This window comes from Schistocerca cancellata, chromosome 5, assembly GCF_023864275.1.
Source record: "Schistocerca cancellata isolate TAMUIC-IGC-003103 chromosome 5, iqSchCanc2.1, whole genome shotgun sequence".
In the NCBI taxonomy this organism is placed as follows: Eukaryota; Metazoa; Arthropoda; class Insecta; order Orthoptera; family Acrididae; genus Schistocerca; species Schistocerca cancellata.
In genome coordinates, this window is record NC_064630.1 from 104,223,226 (window position 1) to 104,250,608 (window position 27,383).

A 27,383-nucleotide genomic window follows, 5' to 3' on the forward strand; every position below is an offset into this window, starting at 1 on the left:
TACACACACACACACACACACACACACACACAGACACGCACACACACACACACACACATACGTTTATCTGTGGCTCAGCATCTCTGCTATATGGGAGTAGCAACTATTCTTTTCATAATATTATTGCGTTCCAACCTGGATTTTCCATTGTTTTATAATACAATTTAAGTACTTTCTCCGGGTTTTGTGCAGAAGCAATCTTTTAATCATACTTAACATGTGCAAGTACCTTTTTAATTTCTTTTCAGGATTATTGTCATAAGCATGAGAGAGATCACAGCCCAGATAGTTGACTTACAGCAGTAAAATTATAGTTGTAGTTATTCCAAGTGAAGACAAATGTCAGTTATAGTACACATTATTTGAGGAAAGACAACCTATCTTTCCTGGTCCATTTTTTTCCTGGTGTTTAATAATCATGTACACTATGGATATATCATTAGTCATACACATAACTGAAGTAAATCTTAAACTGCAAATTCCGTATGTGTCAATACACAGATTATTAGAACTGTGGAGCTGTACATGAACTGTGAGAATTCATTATGGCGTGAAGCTTTCACATACTGCAGTCTCAATATTAATGTCATACCATGTAACCAAAGTGGGCCTGGAGAATCTCACTTCACATCTAGTGCATGCTAAGTCCACAAAGCATTAACAGTGGTTTCTGGAAGGCTCTGATGAATAATTTGACAGCATGTCAAGCACGTGCACATGAACAGGTCAGAGAAACACCAGCACATGTCGTTTTGATTAATGCTAGCACATTCCTCAGCAAATGTGACTACTAATTATCCTGATAAAATAAGGCATGTTGAGTTGCCTGAAATAGGACAAGACCTATGACTAAAACTTTCCTGCCTTATTCTCAATAAATAGAAGTTGAGATTGCAAATTGTATCCAGTTGTGTGCCAAACAGTTTTTGTCCACTATGCTGCTCAACAATGTTGTCTCTAAGATTACTATCACAACACTAACTTACATGTGGCCATCACTGTAGGAGGGGGTGAAATGGCATTTATGTGAACATTTAAGTTTGCTGCCCAGCATGCTGGGGTGGTGGTGTTGATGCTTCTTTTATAGTCTGGGACACTTGTGGTTTTGGTATAATAAAATTTCATGCTACATCATTTGTGTTAATAATTCCGTCTGCATCAAACAGTACCAAACTACAAATGTTGCTCCAGTTTGTAGCAACCACTGTGGTTGAAACTGTGCAGGCAGTTACTGCTATGCAGATAAAGTGGCAGTCATCCAGCACTGTGCTCAAATTTTGGTTTGTATACTCTTGTTGCTGTATATAACTTTCTTCTATCCACTGCTTACATACACACGCATCACTTATGAAATCAGGTCTTTAGTTGCTGAAATGTTACAGTATGAAACATCTATTTCCTAGAAATGATTATTCTGCACCATTCTAGGTAACTCACTTACTGTCACTGCACTCTTAAACATTAATCAGGTGTACTGGCATTAGGTACTATTTTTATTTTTTTGTTTGTTTTGTGTTATGGCTCTTCTGACCATCACCACTCTCCTGTAGCCCAGAATTAGTTTATTAATTTTGCAGTGAGTTTAATAATTTGGGCGGCTGATCACATTTTGACATGGTGAGATAGTGACTCACTGCAGAGAAATATAGCAACAGTATAATGTGAATGAACAGTTTTCATAATGATCATCTTTTATTATTATTCTTATTTGTTGTAAGTTGTAGGCTTGTAGTCCATTCTGGAAGGCAACTTTTTTGTACTGGAATAGAAGATGCTCGGCTTAATTTTGTTAAATAATATGAACACTGGTGGACTTTCTGTTGTTGAATAGATATATTTTCAGTCATTTCACTTCACAATACAGTTCAACATCAACCACCATGCTAACACTACAAACATAACTTGTACTCTGTCTGTGTACTTCTAGCTCTTACTCCTAACTGCCCAAAGACAAAGATTTACCTCTAACAGCATGCAACAAAGAAAATACTATCGTATATTGATCTATTTGTGCTAAGCCATCTTTGAAACATACAATCAAAAATAAAGTACAAATAATTGTTTTATCACTGCTTATCTTACTAAGAAGTCCATAATAATCATCATAATTAGATTAAGTGTTATGTATGTTGACATTTATACATTTTCATAAAGCTGTGAGGTAGTGAATTTATGGGTTCTGAGTCTTCAACTTGGGAATTGGTCATTTCAAATGATCTAATATTGATTAGTACTTTTATCTCACCATAACCAGTTTTATTACACTCTTCAGTGTTAGAGCTTTACATAACACTGATCTGTCTGGTCCTGTTACATAGGTCACTGTTGAATGCATGTTTATGGCATCTTACTGCAGTCTTAATCAAAGGATATCTTTTATCCAGAAAAAATCAAACAGTGGAAAATTCAGGATGGAATAGCAACAATTATGAAACGAATAGATGGCTACTCAACATCTTCTCTATATGGTTAGTAGCAATCTATCCTTTTGATAACAATGTCATTATTTTATCCATAAAAGCTTGATCAGACAGATCTGCACTGTCAGTTTGTGAACGTCATGTAGGTTGCTGTTAAGGTGTCACAAGATTGCTAATTCTGCCATACCTTATACTCCAGCATGGAATTTGTTGTTGGTAATATTGACTCATTCAGAAGAAATGGCAACATTCATTCTATGACCATTTGATGGAAATGATTTGCACTTCAGTAGCACTTACTTAAACCAGGTGCACGAGGTGTACATTGTTCAGTGGGTTTCATTTTCAGTAGGCTTCCAACAACACTGAAAAATCAAATGAAACTATTAGAGCACTCTGCATGGATTGTGACCCTATATCTAATGGTTAACTGTCTTCCATTCTGGATTCATGATGGTTGTTTTTAATTTTTGACTGGGTGTTCTAGCCCTTGATTGATCTTACACCATATTAGATTGCCGCATGTTTCCTAATGATTACCTTAGTTTATATATATATATATATATATTTCCCATGTGGAATGTTTCCATATATATATATATATGCTTTGAGGGACTGTGAACTCATACTTTCTTCTTAAAAGATGATTCACTAATTGTCATTTATTAATAGACAAGGAATATTTGGTCCCATCCACGTTGCCCTTTAATGTCATGATTTAACATGCAAGTAATTTGCTTGTTTCTCACTGTTGATTGTAACTTTAATTTGACTACGAGTGGTTGTAGCAAACTTCAAATTTAACAGATCTAACCTGTGGCCTTTAGGCTACAGAACCAGTTATTAAATAAATTATTTACAAGAGCAGCTAAGTTGTTATTGTTCAAGATATTGAAGAAGGTGGCTTGTTAGATTGGGAGGAACAGGCAAAGTAAATGGGGGAGAAGGAGTTGAGGTTCTGGAGGAATGTGGATAGGGTGTGCTCACCATTAGTCCAGATCATGATGACCTGTGAATAGGTTGGTGTAGGGTGATGGCATGCGAGTGCCCATTGCTGTACCACAGAATTATCTGTAGATGATTCATTCAAAGGAGAAGTAATTGTGGAGAAAATATAATTCATCATTGTGAGCAGGGAAGACATTGTAATTTGGAGTCAACAAGGCATTGGAAAAGGTAGTGTCCCGTAGTATCAAGGCATGGGCATTGGGTATATTAGTATAGGAGGGCGTGGCATCCACAGTGACAAGTAGGGCAGCTGGTAATAAAGGGACAGGAACTGTGGAGAATTGATGGAGGAAATGGTTGGTGTCTTTTTATACTAGAAGGTAGGTTACAGGTAATAGGCTGAAGGTACTGGTCCATGAGAGCAGGAGAGCAGAGATTCTCTCTGTGGCAGTACAGTATCTGGCCGTAAAACGACATCCTGAGTGGTTGAGTTTATGGGCTTAGGAAGCTTGTAGAAGGTAGGAGTGTGTGTGTGTGTGTGTGTGTGTGTGTGTGTGTGTGTGAGTGTGTGTGTGTGTGTGTGAGAGAGAGAGAGAGAGAGAGAGAGAGAGAGAGAGAGAGAGAGAGAGAGAGAGAGAGAGAGATTCAGGGGAGACGTTCTGGGATGCACACAAGAATTTAAGGAGGGCTGGAGAGCCTGTTGGACTTCTGGAATGGTGTAATTGTGGCAGGATCTGACAGCTGGCTTAGTTCCTCCAGCAGATGATCCCACCAGTTACTAACAAAGTGGTGAGGCTTTGTCAGCAGGTAGAATTATAACATCGGGATCAGGTTTTAGGTTGTGATGTATGGTCCTTTTTCTGGATGTAAGGTTGGCTTGACTATCAAATTACCCATCACTGGCTGCAACCCCTCCATCCACAATGATTTATATTTGTTCAAATTCCATCAGTCCGTAGTCCTCAGCAACCTAGTTATGCAAAACCACGTAAATCAGGCCTAGATCTCCTTGCAACACTTCCTCTGTATCCATATTCTTGGACTGTAACTGTCCACTACCTCCACAAAAGCCTGCAGGAACCCTCCCTAGCATCTCCTCATAGCCCACAAACATTACCTCACAGATCTTCATTTACCATATCCTCGAAAACTCCTCTACCATACAGAATTCAGAACTTAAACAGATTAGAAACAACTCATGAACCCCCTGTGGGTTCGGGGTAAGAATAGGCCTGCGGTATTCCTGCCTGTGGTAAGAGGCGACTAAAAGGAGTCTCAAACGTTTCAGCCCTTATGTGATGGTCCCATGTCGGGTTTGACCTCCATATCCCAAAATAATTCCGAAGAGCGAGCTGATTGGGGAAGGGCGCCTTATTTGGTGCATTGTGTCCATCGTGCGTTGAGACCTTTCGCCAGCTTATTCGTTGTTGCATTGCAGTCCTGCCCGCCCTCCATCTCTTGGGCATGGATATGTTCCTGCATGCACTTTCCGCCATGCAACGTGCAGTGCTGCTTTATGCACTGACGATGACCATGGACTACTGAATGGTAGCCAGTCTGTTGTGGTGGGGCGCCATGTACCCTGTTGATTGTAGCTCCCTGACAACACAGGGATCGCTCTACTGATGCCTGCGCTGTTAACTCCCCGCGTATGCCAAGGAGTAGATGCCCATCTCCCTGAGGCATCAGGACTCCCAGCAATGGCCATCCTGTCAGGTGGCCCTTGTTGTGGCTGGGCGGCACCCGTGGGGAGGGCTCTTGGTCGGAGTAGGTGGCATCAGAGTGGATGACACACAATGAAGTGTGGCACATCTTCTCTTGCTGGTGGCCAAACACCAGCAGTCTCTAAGCATTCGAGGGCTCACTTTAAAGCTAACATGTATGACCCCAAATCGTTTCCCTCCCTGGCCACAACATGGGAGGAACGAAAGGCTATGGATGACAGCGAAACATATTCACCCTGGTATTCGTCTGTACCAGATCTGATGGGGAATCCTTTGTCTCTGTGAAGCCTCAGTTCTTTGTAGAGCATGTAGAGGACAAGTTTGGAGAGGTGGAGGGCTTGTCCAAAATGCAGTCCGGGTCAGTCTTGATAAAAACAGCATTCTCTGCCCAGTCACGAACATTGCTCGCTTGTAAGAAGCTGGGGGTTGTTTCAGTTAATATCACGCCCCATAAAAGCTTAAATTTGGTCCAGGTCATTATCTTCCACAGTGCTCTTCTTTTACAGTCCGATGACGAGCTGCGCGCCAATTTAGAGCGACGAGGTGTCCATTTCGTCTGGCGCATCCTCCGGGGTCCGAGGGATCATCAAGTTGCCACCGGTGCCTTCATCTTGGCCTTCGAGGGTGATACATTACCTGAGAAGGTCAAGGTGATGGTCTACCGCTGTGATGTCAAGCCATATACCCCTCCCCCTATGCGGTGCTTCAAGTGTTGGAAGTTCAGCCATATGTCTTCCCACTGTACTTCCAGCCTCATATGTCGCGATTGTGGTTGTCCATCCCATCCTGAAACTCCATGTGCATCTGTATTAATTGCAAAGAGCACCATCCCCCTTGCTCGCCGGACTGTAAGATTCTACAGAAGGAAAGGAAAATAATGGAATACACGACTCTGGACTGACTGACCTACACTGAGGCTAAGCGGAAATTTGAACGGCTTCATCCCGAGTGCATGACATCATCTTATGCCACCACTGTCACTCCTGTTACAGTTCCATCAGCTGCGCCACTTACAGTCAGCTCTCAGATACTGAAGGACCACACCTGCCCCCTTGATGGTGGGGGGAACTTCCCTCCCTGTTGCTCCCGCACCACCGACCTCTGGAGCAGCACCCCCTCAACCACCTGGGACACCAGTCCCCACTTCTAGGCCAGAGAAGCATAAGTCTTGTTCGGCTTCTATTGCTAGGAAGGGGTCCCTTGAGTCACTCCCTTCCCAGGTTCCTACCAGCGGCACAGCAGACACCCGCCGGTGGCTGAAGAAGCCACATGTCGCTGGTTGTCTAGCTTCGCAAGCCTCTTCAGTCCCGGAGACTGAATCGAAAAAGCCTTCCCAGCAAGGGCAACCAAAGGAACAGCGTGAGACAGTGAAATTGAAGACCCCTAAGACCAAGGAACCTGCGGTGGCACCCACTCCATCGCTACCTGCAAGCTCTGCATCTGAGGATGAGGTGGAGATTCTTGCGTTCGCTGAGGACCTTGATCTCGCCGGTCCCTTGGACATGATGGATGTCGCTCCCGTCGGTACTCAGTCTGTGGCAGCAGGTGACCCAGCAGTGTAATTTGCCTCCTCGGTCCCTTCACGCCTTTCTCGGCTATGGACAATATTATCCTCCTGTGGAACTGCAGCGGTTTTTTCCACCATCTTGCTGAACTCCAACAACTTCTCAGCCTTCACCCTTTCCTCTGCATTGCTCTCCAGGAAACTTGGTTTCCAGCAACGTGAACCCCCGCCCTCCATGGCTATCAGGATTATTATAGGAACCAGGCAGCTTATGAGAGGGTATCTGGTGGCATCTGCATCTACGTCCTTCACTCCCTTTACAGTGAGTCTGTCACTCTACAAACACCTTTAGAGGCTGTCGCTGTTCGGGTGTGGACGCCTCAGGCTGTTACTGTCTGCAGTCTGTACCTTCCACCAGATGGAGATATCCCGCAGCATGTCCTGGTTGCACTGATAGCCCAATTGCCGCCTCCTTTTCTGTTACTGGGCGACTTCAATGCCCATAACCCTCGGCAACAGGCTGAGGCAGGTTTGTTGAGCAAGTATTGGCACAGCTCAACATTTCTCTTTTAAATAATGGTGCCTTCACACATTTAAGAGTGGTGCATGGCACGTACTCAGCCATTGACCTTTCAAACAACATGCCCTAGCCTATTACCATCTGTCCAGTGGAGTGTGCATGACGACTTGTGTGGTAGTGACCACTTTCCGATCTTTCTGTCACTGCTGCAGAGACACTCTTCTGGGTGCCCCTGCAGATGGGCTACGAATAAGGCTGACTGGGACTTGTTCGCCTCCATTGTCACTATTGAGCCTCTTTCCAGTGACGCTATTGATGTGGTGGTTCACTCGGTCACCACCGACATCTTTACCGCTCGGTCACCACCGGCATCTTTACTGCCGCAGACTCTGCCATTCCCTGTTCTTCTGGGTCCCCTTGGTGGAGGACTGTGCTTTGGTGGTCGCCCGAGATCGCTGAGCCGATTAAAGATCGCAGGCGAGCACTCCAGCGTCACAAGCGGCATCCCTCATTGGAACAGCTCATTACCTTTAAACGGCTCCGTGCGCGAACCCGCCGCCTCATTCGTGATCGCAAGCAGGAGTGATGGGAAAGATATGTGTCCACCATTGGCCTCTGTACCTCTTCTTCGCAGGTTTGGACCAAGATTCGGCGCCTCTATGGCTATTGGACCACTGTCAGTGAACCTGCACTTTCACTGAATGGAGAAGTCTGTACTGACTCCGACACACTTGCAAACTGCTTAGCAGGGCATTTTGCTCAGAATTCCACTTCTGTGAATTACCCACTGGCCCTCCGCTCCCTGAAAGAGTGGTTGGAACGTCGGAGCCTTTCATTTCACATGCGCCACCCTGAATTGTACAATGTTCCGTTACGTGAGTAGGAGTGCCCTAGCTGCTTGCCCTCATACGGCTCCCGGGCCAGATCGCATCCACTATCAGATGCTCAAACACCTATCAGTGGACTGCCAGCGATGCCTCCTAGACCTTTACAACTGTATCTGGTTTGCGGGTGAGTTCCTGTCGCAATGGCGGGAAAGCATCGTAATCCCCATTTTGAAACCTGGCCCACTGGAGGTGGACAGCTACCGCCCCATTAGCCTCAGCAACGTTCTTTGCAAGTTGCTAGAACGATGGTGAGCCGGTGGTTGAGTTGGCTACTTGAGTCTTGGGGCCTTCTGGCTCCGTCTCAGGGTGGGTTTTGTAAAGGCTGCTTTGCTGCCAATAATCTGGTGTGCCTAGAGTCTGCCACCCGTACAGCCATTGCTCACCGTCAGCACCTGGTCGCCGTCTTTTTTGACATGCAGAAGGCATACAATATGACATGGTGACATCACATCCTCTCCACACTTCATGGTTGGGCTCTTCGGGGTTCACTCCCGATTTTCATACAAAATTTTTCGTCGCTTCGTTCCTTCCGCATGCAAGTTGCGGCCTCACATAGTTCCTCCTGAGTTCAGGAGAATGGGGTTTCCACAAGGATCTGTCTTAAGTGTCTGCCTCTTTTTAATTGCAATTAATGGGCTCGCTGTGGCAGTGGGAACGTCTGTCTCAGTTTCCTTGTATGCTGACGACTTCTGCCTATACTATAGCTCCACTGGTTTCGCAGCTGCTGAACGGCAGCTGCAGGGCACTATATGCAAGGCGCATCTTGGGCTGTATAGCATGGCTTCAAGTTTTCGGCTGCCAAGACCTGCGTTATGCAATTCTGCAGGCGGCACACTGTACAACCTGAGCCACGGCTTTATCTTGATGGCGAACCTCTTGCTGTGGTGGAGACGCATCGGTTTTTTGGGATTGGTTTTCGATACCCGGTTGACTTGGCTGCCGCATATTCGGCAGCTTAAACAGACGTACTGGCGGCATCTTAAAGCCCTCTGCTGCCTGAGCAACACCGCTTGGGGGGGCAGATCGCTCTACATTGTTGCGGCTCTACAAAGCCCTAGTTCAGTCGCGACTTGACTATGGGAGTGTAGTGTATGGTTCGTCAGCGCCCTCAGCATTGAAGCTGCTTGATCCTGTGCACCACTGCGGGGTCCGTCTAGCGACGGGTGCTTTTCGAACAAGTCCAGTGGCCAGTCTACTAGTGGAGGCTGGTGTCCCTCCATTGCACATCAGGCGCCGCCATTTGCTCGCCCACTATGCAGCGCATGTCCATAGCTCTCCTTAGCATCCGAATTACCGTCTTTTGTTCCCAAGCACTGTGGTTCATCTCCCGGAATGGCGGCCTCAGTCGGGTAACGATCGCTGTCCGTGTCCATTCCGTACTGTTGGAACTTGAGTCCTCTCCTTTCCAGCGTCCTGTGCAGGCGCATTCTCATAAGGACTCTGTTCCTCTTTAGGCACTCCGCAGTCACTTCTTCTCGATCCTTGATGACTCCCAGGGTTCTGAAGTCGTCTATACTGACGGCTCGCTGGTTGATGGTCGCATAGGCTTTGCCTATGCTCACTCGGCCCATATCGAACAGCGTTCCTTGCCGGATGGATGCAGTGTCTTCACTGCCAAGCTGGTGGCCATCTCTCGTGCCCTTGAGCATCTTCGTTCCTGCCCTGGCGTGTTCTACATATTATGCAGTGATTCGCTGAGTGGTTTACAGGCCATTGATCAGTGCTACCCACATCATCCTCTGGTAGCTTTTATCCAGGAGTCAGTTTATGCCCTCGAACGATATGGTCGATCAGTAGTCTTTTTATGGGCCACGGGACATGTCGGAATCCTGGGAAATGAGCTCATTGACAGACTGGCCAAACAGGCCACTCATCGGAATACCCGAACCTGACCTCCGATCGGCGTTACGCCACAAAGTTCTTCGGATTTAGGATGGTGAATGCCGCGGCTTGGTTATGCCCAATAAACTCCGCACCATCAAGGAGAGCACAAATAATTGGAAGTCTTCTCTGTGGGCTTCTCGCAGGGACTCTGTGGTCCTCTGCCGCCTTCGCATTGGCCACACTTGGCTGACGCATGGCTATCTTCTCCGGCGTGAGGCCCTACCTTGTTGTCGCAGTGGTTCACGTTCGACAGTGGCCCACCTTTTGGTGGACTGTCCACATCTTACCGCTCTAAGAGTGAATTTTAATCTCCCTGACACCCTTCATTCGATTTTAGGAGCCGATGCCTGCACGGCTAGCTTGGTTTTAAATTTTCTATGTGACGCTGGTTTTTATTCTTCACTTTAAGTTTTAGTTCCTGTCCTTTGTCTCCCTGTACTCTCTATCCTAGTATTTTCAGGTTAGAGATTTTAATGTGTTGCAGAGTGGCTGGCCTTTTTTTCTCCTCGTGATCAGCCAGCCCAGGACATCTGCTGTACTGTTTTAAACTCTTCTGCCTGTTTCTTGTGTGTCTGTGCTTTTCTTGTCGTCAGTTGTCTCTAGTGTGTTCAGCTTTGTGGGTTTTTTTTTACCATCTCAAACTCCTATGGTGTGTCCTGTATGTTTTCCATTTTATCCCATGGACTTAGTTTGATGGAACAAGGGACCGATGACCATGTAGTTGGTCCCTTTAAACATCAAACCAACCAACCAACTCATGAACCTGCCCTCCAAGAGCCTCAGTCCCACAGAATTATTGTTCCTTTCTGAAGGCTTTAGCTTTTTCCCCACTCCCAAATTTAGTCTTGCTCTCTTTTTTTAAAGACATTCTCTCCCTCTGCTGGTCCCTACAGTTGAAACACGTTTTGCAACCAGCCCTGCTAACCCGACTCAATCCAAACAGATTCACTCCTCCATCTAACTGTGATCCACCACTTACTACCCCCAAATCACCCACTGTTAGCTTTAAGGAATTTCCCAACCTCAAACCTCGACTCACCATGATCCGCTAAATCTCTCAATGTGGAAACCAACCTCAAATCTACAGAAAGAATCATACTCCGCCACTTAAAAACTGAATTAAATTAGTATTATATTAATACCTTCAGTTGCTGACAGGCATTGATATATATCAACAGGGACAGGTGAAAATGTGTGCCCCGACTGGGACTCAAACCTGGGATCTCCTGCTTACATGGCAGACGCTCTATCCATTTGAGCCACCGAGGGCACAGAGGATAGTGCGACTGCAGGGACTATCTCGCGCATGGCTCCCGCGAGACCCACATTCTCACCTTGCATGTCCACGCACTACATTCGTAGTGTCCCACCCCAACACACTCATTACTCGTGGAAGACACTCTTACCGAGACCCTTAAGAGTTTCGGGAATATGTGTGCATCCGCATAGTTGAAGAAGGTCATGGCCGGTATTGCCAGAACTATAAAGTTATATGGATATGGTGTCTGTTCTTTCAAACATGTTCGAAAGAACAGACACCATATCCATATAAATACTTAATAACTGATCCAGATACTATAATCCCACCGGCTGACAAAGCCTCTGTCACTATCATGAACTGCGAGGGGCTGTCTGATATGTCAATTTTCTGCCCTGCAACAGTGACCTCATTCCAGAAATCCATCAGGGTATCCACCACCTCTTCACATGAGGTCCATCCCTTAACCTCTCCTCTGAGTCTCGCTCTCACCTTACCTTCAGCACTTACCATACTCTTACCTACTACATGCTTCCTGAAGTCCGTAAACTCAACCACAAATGATGCCCCACTGTTGCCAGTTACTGTGCCCCCACGGAGGGAATCTCTGCTCTTGTGGACTAACACTTTCAGCCTATTACCCATAACTTTCCTCCTATATAAAAAGACACCAACCACATCCTCCACTGACTCTCCACAGTTCCTATTCCTTTTCCAACGGGTGGCCCGTTAGTCTCTGTAGATGCCATCTTCCCTTTATACTAATAGCCCCAATGTCCATGGCTTTGCAGAGTGAGATGATGCAGTGATCAGCAAACTGGAATCACACTTGGGAGGACGACAGTTCAAACCCGTGCCCGGCCATCTTGATTTAGATTTTCCATGATTTTCCTAAATCACTTCAGGCAAATGCCAGGATGGTTCCTTTAAAAGGGTATGGCCAGTTTTTGTCCCCATCCTTCCCTAATCCAATGGGACTGGTGATCTCACTGTCTGGACCCCTCCCCCAAATCAGCCAAACAAACCCATTGCCTTGCTGCTATTGAATACTACCATTCCCAATGTTACAGCAATGGGCTTACCCATGGCACCATCCTGTGGCAACCTATTTGTGGGTCATGTAGAGGAATCTATTCTAACCATGCAGAATCCTAAACCCCTCAAGTGTTTCACATTTATTAACAACATTTTCAGTATATGGACCGAGGGTGAGGACACATTATACACATTCCTCCAGAATGTCAGCACCTCTTCCCCCATTTGCTTCACCTGGCCTTCCTCAACACGAGAAGTCACCTTCTTTGATGCTGACCTCTATCTCAAGGATGGTTACGTCAGTACCTCTGTCCTCATCAAACCTACCAACGTCTAGTGATACCTCCACTTTGACAGCTGCTGCCCATTCTGTACCAACAAGTCTCTTCCATACAGCCTAACGACCCATGGTTGTCACATCTGTAGTTACAAGCAGTCTTTCTCCAAATATATCAAGGGTCTCACTGAGGCCTTCATAGACTGAAATTACCCTCCCAAACTTATCCGGCAACAAATCTTCCGCGCCTTGTCTTTCCAGTCACCTACCACATCTCATGTACCCAATGTCTAGCCACAAAGGAGCACTCATCTCATGACTCAGCACCATTTGGAACTGGTTTGACTGTGTTACATTCTCTACCAGGGTTTCAACTACCTCTTGTCATGCCCTGAAATGAGGATTATCCTACCCACTATCCTCCCGAGACCTCTCCCACAGTGATATTCTGCCACCCACCGAACCTACACAATATCCTTGTTCAACCCTGTTCCACTGCTGCAACCAACCACTTGCTTCATGACTCATATCCCTGCAATCAACCTAGATGCAAGACCTCTGCCATACATTCTTGCACTACTACTGACACCTGACCTGTAACAGGGGTCTCCTACCCCATCAAAGGCAGGGCCACCTGTGAAAGCAGCTATGTGATCTACAAACTAAGCTGCAACCACTGTGTTGCTTTCTATGTGGGTATGACAACCTATAAGCTGTCTGCTGACGTGAATGGCCAATGGCAAACTTTCGCCACGAAACAGTTGGACCACCCACTTGCTGGACATACTGCTAAACATGGTGTGCTTCACTTCAATGACTGTTTCACAGCCTGTGCCATCTGGATCATTACTACCAACTCCAGATTGCACTGATGGGAACTCTCCCTACAATATATCCTTCATTCCTGTAACCCTCTGGCCTCAACCTTCAGTATATCCTGGTGTGTGTGTGAGTGTGTGTGTGTGTGTGTGTGTGTGTGTGTGTGCACGAGAGAGAGAGAGAGAGAGAGAGAGAGAGTTGTCATTATTTCTGTTTTCCATATTTGGATAGTTGCTTTAAAGTTTGTGGAGGTATGTTCCATCTATGTGGCTAATTGAAGAGTTTGTTTATTGCCATACAAGTTTTGCTTCTTTTATTTGTGAAGCATCATCAGTGGCCTTTAGTATATATTTCTATTTATACATATGATAAACATATTATGTAGTAGTTACAGTATTTTGCTGTGTTACATTTTGTCATATTTTTCTCTTGTTTTTTAGGTTAGAATCAACTTAAAGAGCCATTGCAATGGAAAAGAAGGTTTTCAATGACCAAATCCACACACACACACACACACACACACACAACACAAACAAAAGATGACAGATAAACATATAACAACAGTCGGCAACAGTACAAACTGAAAACAAACATACGTTGACCACAAAATGGAAAAGTGCAAGTGATGTATGCAATGTGTTGAATGAAATGTGGGTGAAAGAACGCCGGCAATTGGCTAACTGGAGCGTGGAAGTAATGTATATATCTGCAGGATTACCCACGTGAGCTAACAGCGCTGAAAATCGTAACACTGAACGATAATTTCACATCATGAAATTTGTGCTACAAAAGTTGATTCTGACCTAAAAAAACAAGAGAAAAGCATGACAAAATGTAACATAGCAACATACTGTAACTACCACGTAATATGTGTACTATATGTATAAAAAGAAACGTGTTACAGACCACTGAGGAGCTCCACAAATAAAAGAAGTGAAACCCGTGTGCCAATAAACAAACTACCTTTTCATATTCAGTACACTGTATGAAATGCTTAAAATTTGAGATATGGTGTCTCTTGTCACTGTTGAGTAATTCATAAGCAGGACACCGTGAAAATGATAATGTTACAAATGTCTATATGTGGTATATAATTTCAGTAATATATTTACTGTCTATTTTTCCACAGGATATGTGTGAAGGGCGTGCAAGGACCATGTCTGGTAGTCTGGATCGAGGTCATCAATGGTCGAGATTTCTTTCAATGAATGATTGTCATAGACCACTGCTGCCAGAAGCTACAGTTCGTGAGTGGGCTGCGCAGTTAGTTCTTTGCTTGGAATCATTGCATCAGTGGGGAATTATCTGCAGGTAAATATCTTTTTTATTCTTTGCAATTCTGGTCTGTGTACTGTTACTTTGCATTAGGTGTTTGCTCACAGCATTCGTGTGTCACGTTTGGTTAAGAGGGGCTCCTGTATGAATTCTCTTACTGTTTGTTTTTGGAGTTTCTCAAGGAAAAAGGCATAAATTGAAAAGATAATAATAGGGACAATTATGAAGGGAAAGCATCATATAAACAACAAGGTGGAAAGCATAGACAGCAAAAGAAGGTCCGACGCAATATTAGGAGGTATCCCATGACTTCTGTCACCTCATTCTACAGCAACACTGAAATTGTGTGGGGAGATGGTGTACCCAGAAGGTCTGGGTAGTAGAAATTAAAACTTACCGTAGCATCACTAATCACATTCTCGATAGGCAGGCACCCCAGGTGAGACTGTTGAATTAATTCAATGGAGCTACTCTGGGCATGCAATGTGTGTATGTGCAGCACTTGTATCCTACCACCAAATTGTGTAGCACTTTGAGGAAGGACACAATGCCATGGGAATTTCATGAATAGGTTACTGCTATAAGCAACAAGGTGGAAAACATAGACTGCTACTCACCACATACAGGAGGCATTGAGTTGCAGGCAGGCACATCGAAGATGGCTACTAAAAATATTTCAATTTTCAGACGAAGTCCTTTTTCACAAGTGAAAAACTCTCACACATTCACACAAGCTCAACAAATATCATGTAAAGTTATATGTTCCATCATCCCTTGTTCCCAGGATAAATCTATTTGAGATTGTTTGTGTGTGTATGACAGAGTGATGATAAATTATGAAATCATTGCTTCTTATATTTTATTTTCAATTTACCTTCATAAGTAGTGTTTCAAAATGACACCTCCAGTTTCCACATGAAGAAACCTCAGGTGATATTGCTGGTCCACTAAAAGAACTGCTATGACGAATTGTCTAGGACAGGTCCGACTGCTGTATCATACTGCTGGTTTTGAGGGGTGTGCAGGGGCTTCTAAATGCTGACGTACATTCCAGCCTTTATTACCAAGTAAATTACACTTGTAATACTACTAAATTTATTAATTGAGAAATTACACTGAAAATTACTGTTCACAGCAATATTTTCACTTGCCACTGATGGAGTGTTGTGACTGTTGTTGATTCCACCAAGGACAAATGTTGACAACATATAAACAGAAACTTAGGAATCAGCTCATTGTTTATAGCAGTAATCTATTCCTGAAATTGCCATGGCATTGTGACCTTCCACAAAATGCTACACATGCTGGTGGCAGGATACAGTCACTGCGCGCACACACACACACACACACACACACACACACACACACACACACACACAATGTATGCCCAGAGTGTCACTACTGAACTAATTGGGCAGTGTCACCTGGGGTGCCTGTCCATAAAGGATGTGGCTCATGATGCTACTTACAAGTCTGCATTTCTACTACCCAGGCCTTCTAGGTACTCTGTCTCCCCATACAGTTTCAGTGTTGCTGTACCCTCAGGTGACAAAAGTTATGGGATACCTCCTAATATTGTGTCAGACCTTATTTTGCCCCACTTAGTGCAGCAGCTTGATGTGGCATGGACTCAACAAGTTGTTTCAATTTCCCTGCAGAAATACTGAGCAATGCTGTTTCTGTAGGTGTCCATAATTGCGAAAGTGTTGACATTGCAGAATTTTGTGCATGAACTGACCTCTCGATTATGTCCCATGAAGGTTTGATGGAATTCATGTCAGGCAATCTGGCTGGCTAATCATTCGTTTGAATTGTCCAGAAAGTTCTTGAACCCAATCGTGAACTGTGTGTGACATGGTGCATTTTCATCCATAGAAATTCCTTCATTGTTTGGGAACATGAAGTCTCCGATTAGCTGAATATAAACCTTTCCAATCATTGAACAGTTCAGTTGGAACAGAGAATCCATTCCATTCCTTGTAAACACATTGCACACAATTCTGGAGTCCCCACCAGCTTGCACTTCACCTTATTGACAACTTGAGTCCATGGCTTTGTGGGGTATGCACTACACTTGAACCCTACCATCAACTCTTACCAACTGAAATTTGGGAATCATCTGACCAGACCATGGTTTTCCAGTCATCTAGCGTCCAACCCATATGGTCATGAGCCAGGAGAGACAGTGCAGATGATGTGCTATTAGCAAAGACACTTGCATTGGCCGCCTGCCCACTCGCATCGGTCATAGCCCATAAATGCCAAATTTTGCCATACATTCCTAATGGATATATTCGTGATACATCCCACATTGATTTATGTAGTTATTTCACACTGTTGCTTGTGTGTTAGCACTAACAACTCTACGTAAATGACACTGCTCTTGGTCATTAATTGAAGGTTGTGTTGTCCGTGGTGAGAGGTAATGCCTGAAATTTGGTATTCTTATCACACTGTTGAAACTGTGACTCTCAGAAAATTGAAATTCCTAATGATTTCCAAAATGGAATGTCCCATATGTCTAGCTCCAACTACCATTCTGCATTCAGTGTCTGATAATTGCTGTTGTGTGGCCATAATCATATAGGAAACCTTCTCACATTAATCACTTGAGTACTGATGATAGCTCTACCAGTGCATTGGCCTTTTATACCTTGCATATGAGATAGTAGGCTACTGCCATCTGTATATGTGCATATTGCTATCCCGTGACTTTCATCATCTCAATGTACATAAGAACATTCAGCTGTTCTGGCACAAATGCTGGTGGTCCCTCTGTGGGACTGTCTCTAGGGCTTCGTGGGAACTATCTTTCCAGCTGTAATCAGCTGTTACGTGACCACTGCACACGACATTGCATTCATGGCAACAACCCACTGACATTATGCCACTTTCTAACCCAGTATCAGTTTTTGAAATCTATACATTTTAATGTATAACATTCTAGCAGATGTAGCACAGGCTGTAGAAAACATTCTATTCACCGTATAGCAACATGATGGAGGAGATTTAATTTTTGATTGTGGGCGCCAGTTGTCTTAGACACTTTGAACCAAGGAACCTCTTACAAGAGTGCATCATTCTAATTTTCATTCCATCTCTCTCCAGTTATTAACTAGAGCTCCAGGTCCACTGTCGTTAGTCCTAATGCTGCTTATGATCGTATGTGTCCCCAACTTCAAGAACCATGGAATGATTTACTCAGAAATCAGTCTTTGTTAATTTATTATTTGGACACTTATGACCTCATCTGTTTTGTTTTTCCTGTCCATTTGTATTTTCAAAGGTTCTTCTCTGTGTATAGCCTAATAATAAAAGAATTGCTCTCATGTTATTTTTCTTTTATTTAACTAGACAACAAATATAGGTTTGAATTGTACAAAAACAGTTGCAATTGATTATGTTGGAAACTAGTGTCTGTATGAGTCAGTCCTGTGATTGTTGTCTGGTTATTATATCAATCATGGCAATCTCTGAAGCAACAATCACGTCTTTGTTCACAAGATTACTCGTGTGGTCATGCAAGAACCAGTCATCTGTGGCCATGCTCAGTAACTGCTGCTGTGGCATGTAGAACAACTCAACAGTCTTACTGTGCTTAAAAAAAAAGTAACAGTGCTACAGTGCAGTGCATAAACTTCTTTCCCACCCTGTGATAACAAGAATGCACACTTATACGAGGAAGAAAATAAAAGAAATATTTGTGCTCACATCCTAAAGGAATTATTTTTCATAATTTTCTACCAAATGAGCGTAAAGATTGTGACTGGAGACGTGAATAACAGTTTCAGTAACAATCATGTCTTGGCGGTAAGTGTACTATTAAATTGCATGTGAAAACAGCTGTTCACTGTGATCTGAACTATTGACCTAATGTGTGAATTAATTGTAGAATAATATAAAAAACATTGTCTATGTACACAAATTATGCTGTAATTATATGTTATTGACATTGCCTACACCTGTACAATTACATGTTACAAGTGGAAAAAAATTGAAATTTGAAAATTGAAGTTGAAACTTCATTTACATCATGTTGACCTCTAGTTTGTAGACACAACATGGCCATTCAAAAGGGTGCCTCGGTAACGTAATGTGGCAAAGGCTGTCAAAAACTGCTCTGTGGTGGTAATTTTAGTTCAGAATACTTGATCAAGGTGACAATGGTAGAATACTAACTCAATGTCATATTCCCATAAGACAATCCACATTTAGGCTTTCTGTTGTTTCCCTTAATCACTTAATGCAAAAGCCTGATTGGTTCTTTTGAAAAAGTAAATGATTGATTTCCTCTTCCATCTTTTGACAGGCTGGGAGTGTGTTGTTTCTCTAATGACCTTGTTGTCAGTGTGACATTAAATCTTTGTTGTGCTTCTTCTTCAGAAGAGTGCCATTATTCTAGTTAAATATAAACTCTTTCATGTTAAATGCAGTGACTGTACATGTACACTAAGTTGGTATATCAGGATGTGTGGTAATTCAAGAATTACGGTTTATATTGTAAACTATGCCATTAAACTGCTCCAGTTGTACCAACTCATACAAGTAAGAACTACAAAATACATTAGTCTTTTGAGCAATTTATGGAAATTGTTTGGGAATAGTTTACTTAGTTATATGATGCCACACACATAGGTATTTATCATGCAGAAAACAATAATTCAAATAATCAAACAATGGAAAATCGAGGATGGAATGTAACAATATTATAAATAGGAAAGTTGCTACTCACCATATAGTGGAGATCCTGTCACAAGTAGGCACAACAAAATGACTGTCACAAATAAACCTTTCAGCCCGTAAGGCCTTTGTCAAAAACAGACAATACACACACACACACACACACACACACACACACACACACACACATTTTGTATTGGAGACAGTGCCATCTATTACTTTATTTGAATTATACTATGAAAAGGAAAGTTGTTACTCATCATATAGCGCAGATGCTGAGTCGCAGATAGGCACAACAAAAAGACTGTCACAAATAAAGGACTTTGTCAAAAATAGATGCCACACACACACACACACACACACACACTGCCATACTTCCTTAATGGTTTTTGCAAATTGCCTTACATGCTTGCCCTCCGCTCCCAGCCTTGGACGAAGCATGTCAAAACGTGATGGCATCTTCTGCCCATACACCACTTCGTACGGCGACAATCCTGTCAATATATGTACCTTACTATTACACGCACTGGTTACGAATTGCAAGTACACATCCCAGTTGGTGTGTTGACTATTTACATAGTGACTCAACATCTTAGCGTTCATGTGATGCACTCTCTCCGTTCGTCCGTTGCACTCTCTCCGTTCTTCCGTTTGCTTGCGGATGGAATGGACTAGTCCATAGTTTCTTTACCTTCAGTAACTTACACAGTTGCTTCATCAGATCAGACGTGAAATTAGTACCTTGATCCGAGATTAAGGACTGAGGTATCCCATACCTGAGTAACCATTTATTAACTAAAGCTTGTTCCACTGTACTTGCTTTTTGATCTGGTAATGCGACCAAGACTAAATACCTAGAAAAGTGGTCAATCACTGTTAACACATACTTATTCCCTGCTGCACTCCTATTAAATGCGCTTAATATATCAATTACGATTTGTTGAAAAGGTCTGTCTGCCTCGGTAATCTTTGAAGCTGAATCTTTTCACGGCTCAATTCTGCACGCTGTGCGTGTGGTACACAATTGTTAAGTTGACAAGACGCGAACACAATCGGATGTTCTTTGCCATCAATGTCTTGCCCAAGTACAACCCCAAGAGTGTGATTAGACACATCACATTGTAGTATAAACTCCTTCGAAAAGTCTGGAAACTTCAAAACTGGATTTGATGTCAGTATCTGTTTCAACTCTTGAAATGCTTTCTTGCACTCTGATGTCCACTGGAAGGTAACACCTTTTCTTAGCAACTTAGTAAGTGGCCTCGCTATTTCTGCAAACCCCTGTACAAATTTTCGATAATAGCTCGCAAGACCAATATATGACTGCAGTTGTTTAACCGTTTGCGTAACCGGAAAATCTCATACTGCAGAAGTGAGACAAGGATCTGTCCATACCCTGTCCTGACTGATAACATGCCCAAGATAATTTACTTGTGCTTGTGCAAAATGACATTTGTCCAAACTTAATGTTAGCCGTGCTGCCTCTAATCTTTTAAACACCTCCTCTAACCGTTCCACATGCTGCTCTATATCTCTTGAAAAAACTATAATGTCATCCAGATACACCATGCATTTTTTCGGTTTCAACCCGAAAGGACGCCATCCAACAACCTCTGAAATGTTGCTGGGGCGTTTTTTAGTCCAAATGGCATTCTTTTATACTTGAAGTGACCGCAATGCATCATAAATGCTGTTTTTGGCCTGTCCTCCGGACATACTTCAATCTGGTGATAACCGCTTCGCAAATCCATAGTGGACAAAAATTTGCACTGTCCTAGGGTGTCTAACATATCTGTGATATTCGGAATCAGATATACGTCCACTACTGTCCATTCATTCAAATGTCTGTAATCCCAACAAAAGCGAAATTTTTTTCACCCGTCCAGTGTCTTCTTCGGAACTAGGACCACGCTACTAGGCCAAGGATTATTACTGTGCTGGATTATCCCATCTTCCAGTTGTTGCTCTATTCTCTGCAAGTGCTGCTCTTTTGCAACTTATTTTCTTCAGTCAGTTTCTTAACTTGCTTTGTCAATGCGACTACGGCGTCACTTGTCCCATGTGTCTGGTATTTTCCGTGTGACATACCTCACCTCACAAAAATAAAATTGTATTACCCAGAAGCAAGTTAATTCCTAGCACGTCTAATGGCAAGCCATCTAGACTTACCACATTGCCCCGTTACATGACCATAGAAGCCACACACATCACAAGTGCTTGGTACAAATTTATCGCAAGGAGCGACGTGACCTGTTAATCAACACACTACACCTTTAGATGGTACTAAGTTAACGTGACTATCATTCCCACGAAACTGCGATAAGTCTACAGGGCTGCTAGGCCTTTCAAATGACACTCTCACATCCCTTAACGTTACTCTCGACATGTCTAACTACACAGAAAACATAGAGAGAAGGCAGTTGCTGGACTCACCCTATTCAGTGTTTCTCGGTTGTTTCACACGGTGCTAGTCAAAGTCATGGCGTGTGTGCACCTGACACCACTTGTTACGGCTATGGCACCAGTTGTTAGCAGCAGACACAGTGGCCGCGCCAAAGACTGAGACAGCGTGGAGTTTTACAATTATTTATTGAACTTTCTTTACAATTTCTCCCTCGTCGTCGCTGCCCAACCCTGCGGATCTCTCCGCCTGGCTGCTGCTGTGTAGATTCTCCGACAATGCGTGCAACGCACGCCGCCGATTGCACTCAGAGCCTCAGGCCACCAGTGCTCCGCTGAAGTCAGGATGCCCTGTGGTTGAGATGAACTCGTCGCCGCTTGCCCACGGAGCCATGAGGTCAGCTGCCAATGCTGGCTGCACCGGCGGCTGGGAAGCCATCAATCGCAATGTCCGCGAGGTCCCGTCATGGACAGACCACGCGCCGTGGCCGGGTTGCCTTGAAGTCCGGGCGTCAGTCCCTGGCGGCGCCTGTGACCAAGACTGCACTGCGGCCAGTCCTGCTGGAAGTTCTTGTTGTAGTTAGTCAGCCATGGTGCCGACCGAACTCGGGCTGATCCCCAGAGCCGAAATTGACATCTGGTGGCAAACGGATGACTCCTGCGAGCTGGAACAGACTTCTAGAATCGTCACCTACGAAGATTGAACATTCGGACATGGACCACGTCCGTCCTCAGATCCGAACTGCTTCCTAATGGCTTCTGCCTGTTGCTGCCTGCGCTCCACTGTTTATATCCGGCAGGAGGATGTTTTTTACCCTCGGTGGCACCTTCTTGTTATTACTCCCGCAGTATATTGCAGCCTCACTTCTCCTTTCTCAGCATTCTCCGGGGTTTGCGTGGCGCTCGGTCTGTGTGTGTCCTTGCGTCAGCTTGTTGGTAGGCTGCAACTGTCAGCAAAGCTATCTGTGTCGCGCTTACTTTGCAATGCCGCGATCGCCGGCTGCCTCTGTTTTGCCATTTACCACTGCGTGAAGCAACGCTTACTAAATGTGGCCGCAACAGAAGTTAATAGTAGTCTGCATAATATTTTTGGAAAGGATTCATGTTAGAGAGAATTTTATGTATATCTATTTATTGTGCAATGATATTAATGTGCTAGTTTAAATCTAGTTTTGAGTACAGCATATTTTTTGTTTGTGTAGGTTGCAGCTTTTGTGGAACATTAGTGTACTGACGAAAATTGTATGAATGTCTTGCTATGATCCTTCGTGGTTTAAACAGTGCTGATTTCTTTCAACATGAGGAAGCCTGCATCCCCATCAGCATAGAAGCTGTGCCAGATAGCTGTGCAACAGCAGACAAGGATGGGTTTCTGTAAAACAGGTTCCCAAGCCTGGTTTTTGTACTCACATTTCCAACCCTGATGATACATTGCTTTATTAGAGGCCAATGCTATAAGAAGTCTCTTTTAGGATCCTTAGTGTACATTTACTGCAAACTAGTTCATATTTTTATAGATTTCATTCATCTGCAGTAGAATGTCATGAGGATAACTATATTGCTGACCTGACATCATCATTCATGGTGCTTGAATAACTGTGATGTTGAAGTGTATAACTGTTGTGTTACTGTATCTCCTTCACTATTGTCACTAATTTTAGCCATAAATGATGATGCAGCATTTAAAACTCTGATGACCTGAATTATTGTTTCATCAGTTGGCAAAAAATTATGATTTTCTCTAGTTCCTGCTTGAGTATGCCTGTGCTCAAACCTCTCTGCTTGTAATGCTTTATTTTGCTCAATTTCTTCTTTGTTGGTGAAAACAAATTTAAATGCCTGTACAGAAGCAAAATAGGTTGAACCTCCAATGAGGACAATATGCTGCAAGCATTTATGAAAAAGAGTTGGCTTGGAAATATCTGAGAGACTTCCACTGAGCAGAAGAATGCTTTAATAAGCCTTATGCACTCACATTGCCTAGCAAATTAATTTTATTGGCCATGTGTTCTATAACATCACATAATTGCAGTTATTCAAACACCACCACTTAAATTTTCTGTTGGGTAGTATATTTTTCCTCATGATGTTCTATAACAATATAAAGAAACCTGTAAAAGATAAAGTAGTCTGAAGTAAACATAATCTTAGGATCCTAAAAGAGACCTCTGACACTTGAAAGAAATGTATCATCGTGCCTGGGATGCTGGTGCACATCTATCTGGCATGGCACCTAAGGCAATGGGGATGCTGATTTTCTCACCTTGAAGAAAACCAGTAGTGGTTAAACTGCCAAAGAGCCCAACAATACATTTATACATTTTTCGTAAGTACACTAGTGTTCCACAAAAACTGCACACTGTGTGAAGACAAAATATACTATACTTTGAACATGAATTAAGCTAGCATGTCAATAGCATTCAACAATAAAAAGACAAGCTCAAAATTGTGTACAGCATGGATCCTTTCCAAAAAAATATTTTGGGCAGACTGCTACTAACTTCGTCAAAATTCACACAACGTGACAATGGTATAAAACTTGAAGGCAGTTTATATGTGTTTTTCAGCCATTATGGTTTACTGGCATGATGTCCAGTGCCCTGGTAATGCACAGTGAAATTTTGAAGTTTTCAATCATTTTGATTCTCTTGGAGAAGAAAGGCTGAAATATGTCATGATTATTTGTGACAAAGACACCTCTTTTTTGAAGTTTTTGAGTTCTTCTGACTCGGAGTCACTTCCTAGTCATCGGGACTTTCAATATTACGATCCCCAGAGAGTAAATAAGCGTAGAACATGTCATATTTAATTTGAGTATGAGTGGAATACAGGCATATTTTCAATGCCCCTTCACTTTTATCATTTTTCAGGGCCTTATGTGTTCGCTTTGGAAAAGGAAATCAAATTTTCTAGATAGTTTAGAGCACCGTCTTTTTAATGAAAATAGTTTAAAAGAGTTTTCAGAAGACGCTGTTGTGTAAAAGTACGCTAAAAATAACCATTCTTGGGGTTTTTGCAAATATCATCAACTTTCCCTTCAATTTCTAACCTTTTGGAATGCAGTAAGAGAATGAAATTCTATATTTGAGGACCTTGTATTGGTAAGTAATTATGTGCAATGTTTCAGGTTTATCCTGCAATTACTTCTGGAGATATAAAAAGCTGAAATACCATTTCAGTTGTATGATTCTTTTTATTTTCCAGTACTGAAACCATGACCGGTTTCAGGCTCATTTCATGCCTATCATCGTGATACTGAAAATGAACAACAGCCCAAAGCTAATAATAATTTCTGCATGCAGTAGTACATACGAGAGAACAAAAAAGAAGTGCCATACAACATTTTGGAAACCAGCAGTTGGGGCTAGGTGTGGTAAAAGCTAAGTAAGTGCCAAAGTGACATCAGACAATGTGACGGACAACTGTCTGGGTAAAGAAATATGCAATGAACAACTGGATACTTACACTTTGACCCCAAGCACCACAGTGGATGAGTATAGGATGCAGTGTACCACAAGCAAGCACAGAGCATGGAGCATGGAGTAGTGCACATGAAGGAGGAAGCAAACTGGTAAACTACGTTAGCAAAAATACTGACTTCCTTTGATCAGAAGAGCAACATGGAACCAACTAGCCTGACCCTTCACAATTTGATTCACATGCAAAAAGGGAAAGAAACATTACAAGAAAGTTGCATGAAAAGCTTTAAAAGTATGTTATGATTGGTAAAGGAACAAATTGAATACAGGAATGTATTGAACAGAGGTAATACAGAACTGTAGTAAAACTCTTAACTAAAATCTGGTGACTTAAACCCTAAAACGCAATAAAAAAAATGTTCTCCCCATTCCATGAGTGACATGCACATTTTTATTCAGTGAGGACACGTAAGGTGATGTAGAATAATGTGCCACCATCAAGAGTTGAAAGAACATACCCATGCATCACTCTTATTAAAAAACATCTCGCTAATAAACAAAATGGAAGGTAGCTAAACATTATCACTAAAGGGACACATTAAAAGTTGGAACAATTCAAAAACTGCTTACTAAAAGGTGGCAACTCAAAAAGGCTTATGTAAGATAAAACGTGAGACAAATTTTACATCATGAATCACAGGCAAATTTTAATTTAGTGAGGACACATATAATGATGCACAATAACGCTCAGTATTCATAGGATAAAAAATTAAAAATATGTAATCTTCTACTAAAAGAGGACATTTGATAGTTATGTGAAATAGAAACATGGTGGACCTTGAAGTCCTCACTATAGGAAACAGTTATACGCCGTATAATAGCTAAGCCTAATTAAGGGCCACCAGAGCAATGGTAAAAACATTGACACAGTTTAGAAGTATACATATGTAACGTACAGTAATCAGAAGCCAGAGAGAGAAGGTGAGTGAAGTTGGATGCTGCTTCAATAAAGAAAAGTTATTCAAAAGAGCTGTGCGCTTCCGCAAAATTTGTTCATTCAAGAAGCTCGATGGATCATGGTCAATGCTGCGGATAATTTCTGTTTCTTCTGAAACATTTAAAACTGGGCACTTGCATTAAATATGTAAACTGCTACAACCGTGTTTATATCTGAATTGGAACGATTGTCATCTTTCAGGTGGTTAGTGAGGGTGGATTTAGAATTACTAATGTCCTGATGCTCTCTGAGCTGTATGCTAAAGGAGCAGCCAGTTTGGCCTATGTAGGCGGAAGGACACTCACTACCCTGAATGCAGTAGATCCCCAATTGTACATAGCAATTGTCTGCTCTGGTTTCGTGGTGCTTTAATAGGTGCCTGACCTTATTGAGGATATAGAAGCCAGCTATACTACCCTCTTTTCTAAGCCACTTGCTGCTCCTATTGGGTATAACAGCCACATATGGGATCCTGCAAAATTATTTTTATTCATTTATTTATGTTTTTTAAGAATTATCATCTCTATTAGATGACAGGGTAAACTGGTACCAAGCATTAGAAGCAATGTTAGATTCAATTTGCAGGTGAACATCATCAACAATGTTCAGCTGGTAACCATTAGCATGTGCTATAAATTTAACGACATCCAATTTACGCTGGTGCACTGTGTGATCAATAGTATCTGGACACCTGGCTGAAAATGACTTACAAGTTTGTGGCGCCCTCCATCGGTAATGTTGGAATTCAATATTGTGTTGGCCAACCTTTATCCTTGATGAAAACTTCCACTCTCACAGGCATATGTTCAATCAGGTGCTGGAAGATTTTTTTGGGGAATGGCAGCCCATTCGTCACGGAGTGCTGCGCTGAGGAGAGGCATCGATATTGGTCAGTGAGGCATGGCATGAAGTAGGCATTCCAAAACATCCCAAAGGTGTTCTGTAGGATTCAGGTCAGAACTCTGTGCAGGCCAGTCCATGACAGGGATGTTAGTGTTGTGTAATCGCTCTGCCACAGGCCATGCATTATGAACAGGTGCTCAATCGTGTTGAAAGATGCAATCACCATCCCCAAATTCTCTTAAACAGTGGGAAGCAAGAAGGTGCTTAAAACATCAATGTAGGCCTGTGCTGTAATAGTGCCATGCAAAACAACAAGGGTTGCAAGCCCTCTCCATGAAAAACACAACCACACCATAACACCACCTCCGAATTTTACTTTTGGCACTAAACATGCTGGCAGATGATGTTCACCGGGCGTCCACCATACCCACACCCTGCCATCAGATCGCCACACTGTGTACTGTGATTCATCACTCCATACAACGTTTTTCCA

The 27,383-nt window shown here is 43.0% G+C and overlaps 1 protein-coding gene across 2 annotated transcripts in view; it reads left to right on the forward strand.

Moving 5' to 3' along the window:
• The window catches only part of LOC126187600 (ribosomal protein S6 kinase delta-1), a 191,245-nt gene that overhangs the window by 134,846 nt on the left and 29,016 nt on the right, over positions 1-27,383 (forward strand). The window contains exons 11-12 of one of the 2 annotated variants that reach the window (XM_049928788.1): positions 14,406-14,587; positions 18,056-18,157. In XM_049928788.1, the coding sequence (XP_049784745.1) occupies positions 14,406-14,587; positions 18,056-18,125 (252 nt within the window). In that variant the 3' untranslated portion in view covers positions 18,126-18,157. Of the gene's footprint in view, positions 1-14,405; positions 14,588-18,055; positions 18,158-27,383 lie in introns of those variants that run through there. The other variant, XM_049928787.1, reaches the window with a different exon arrangement.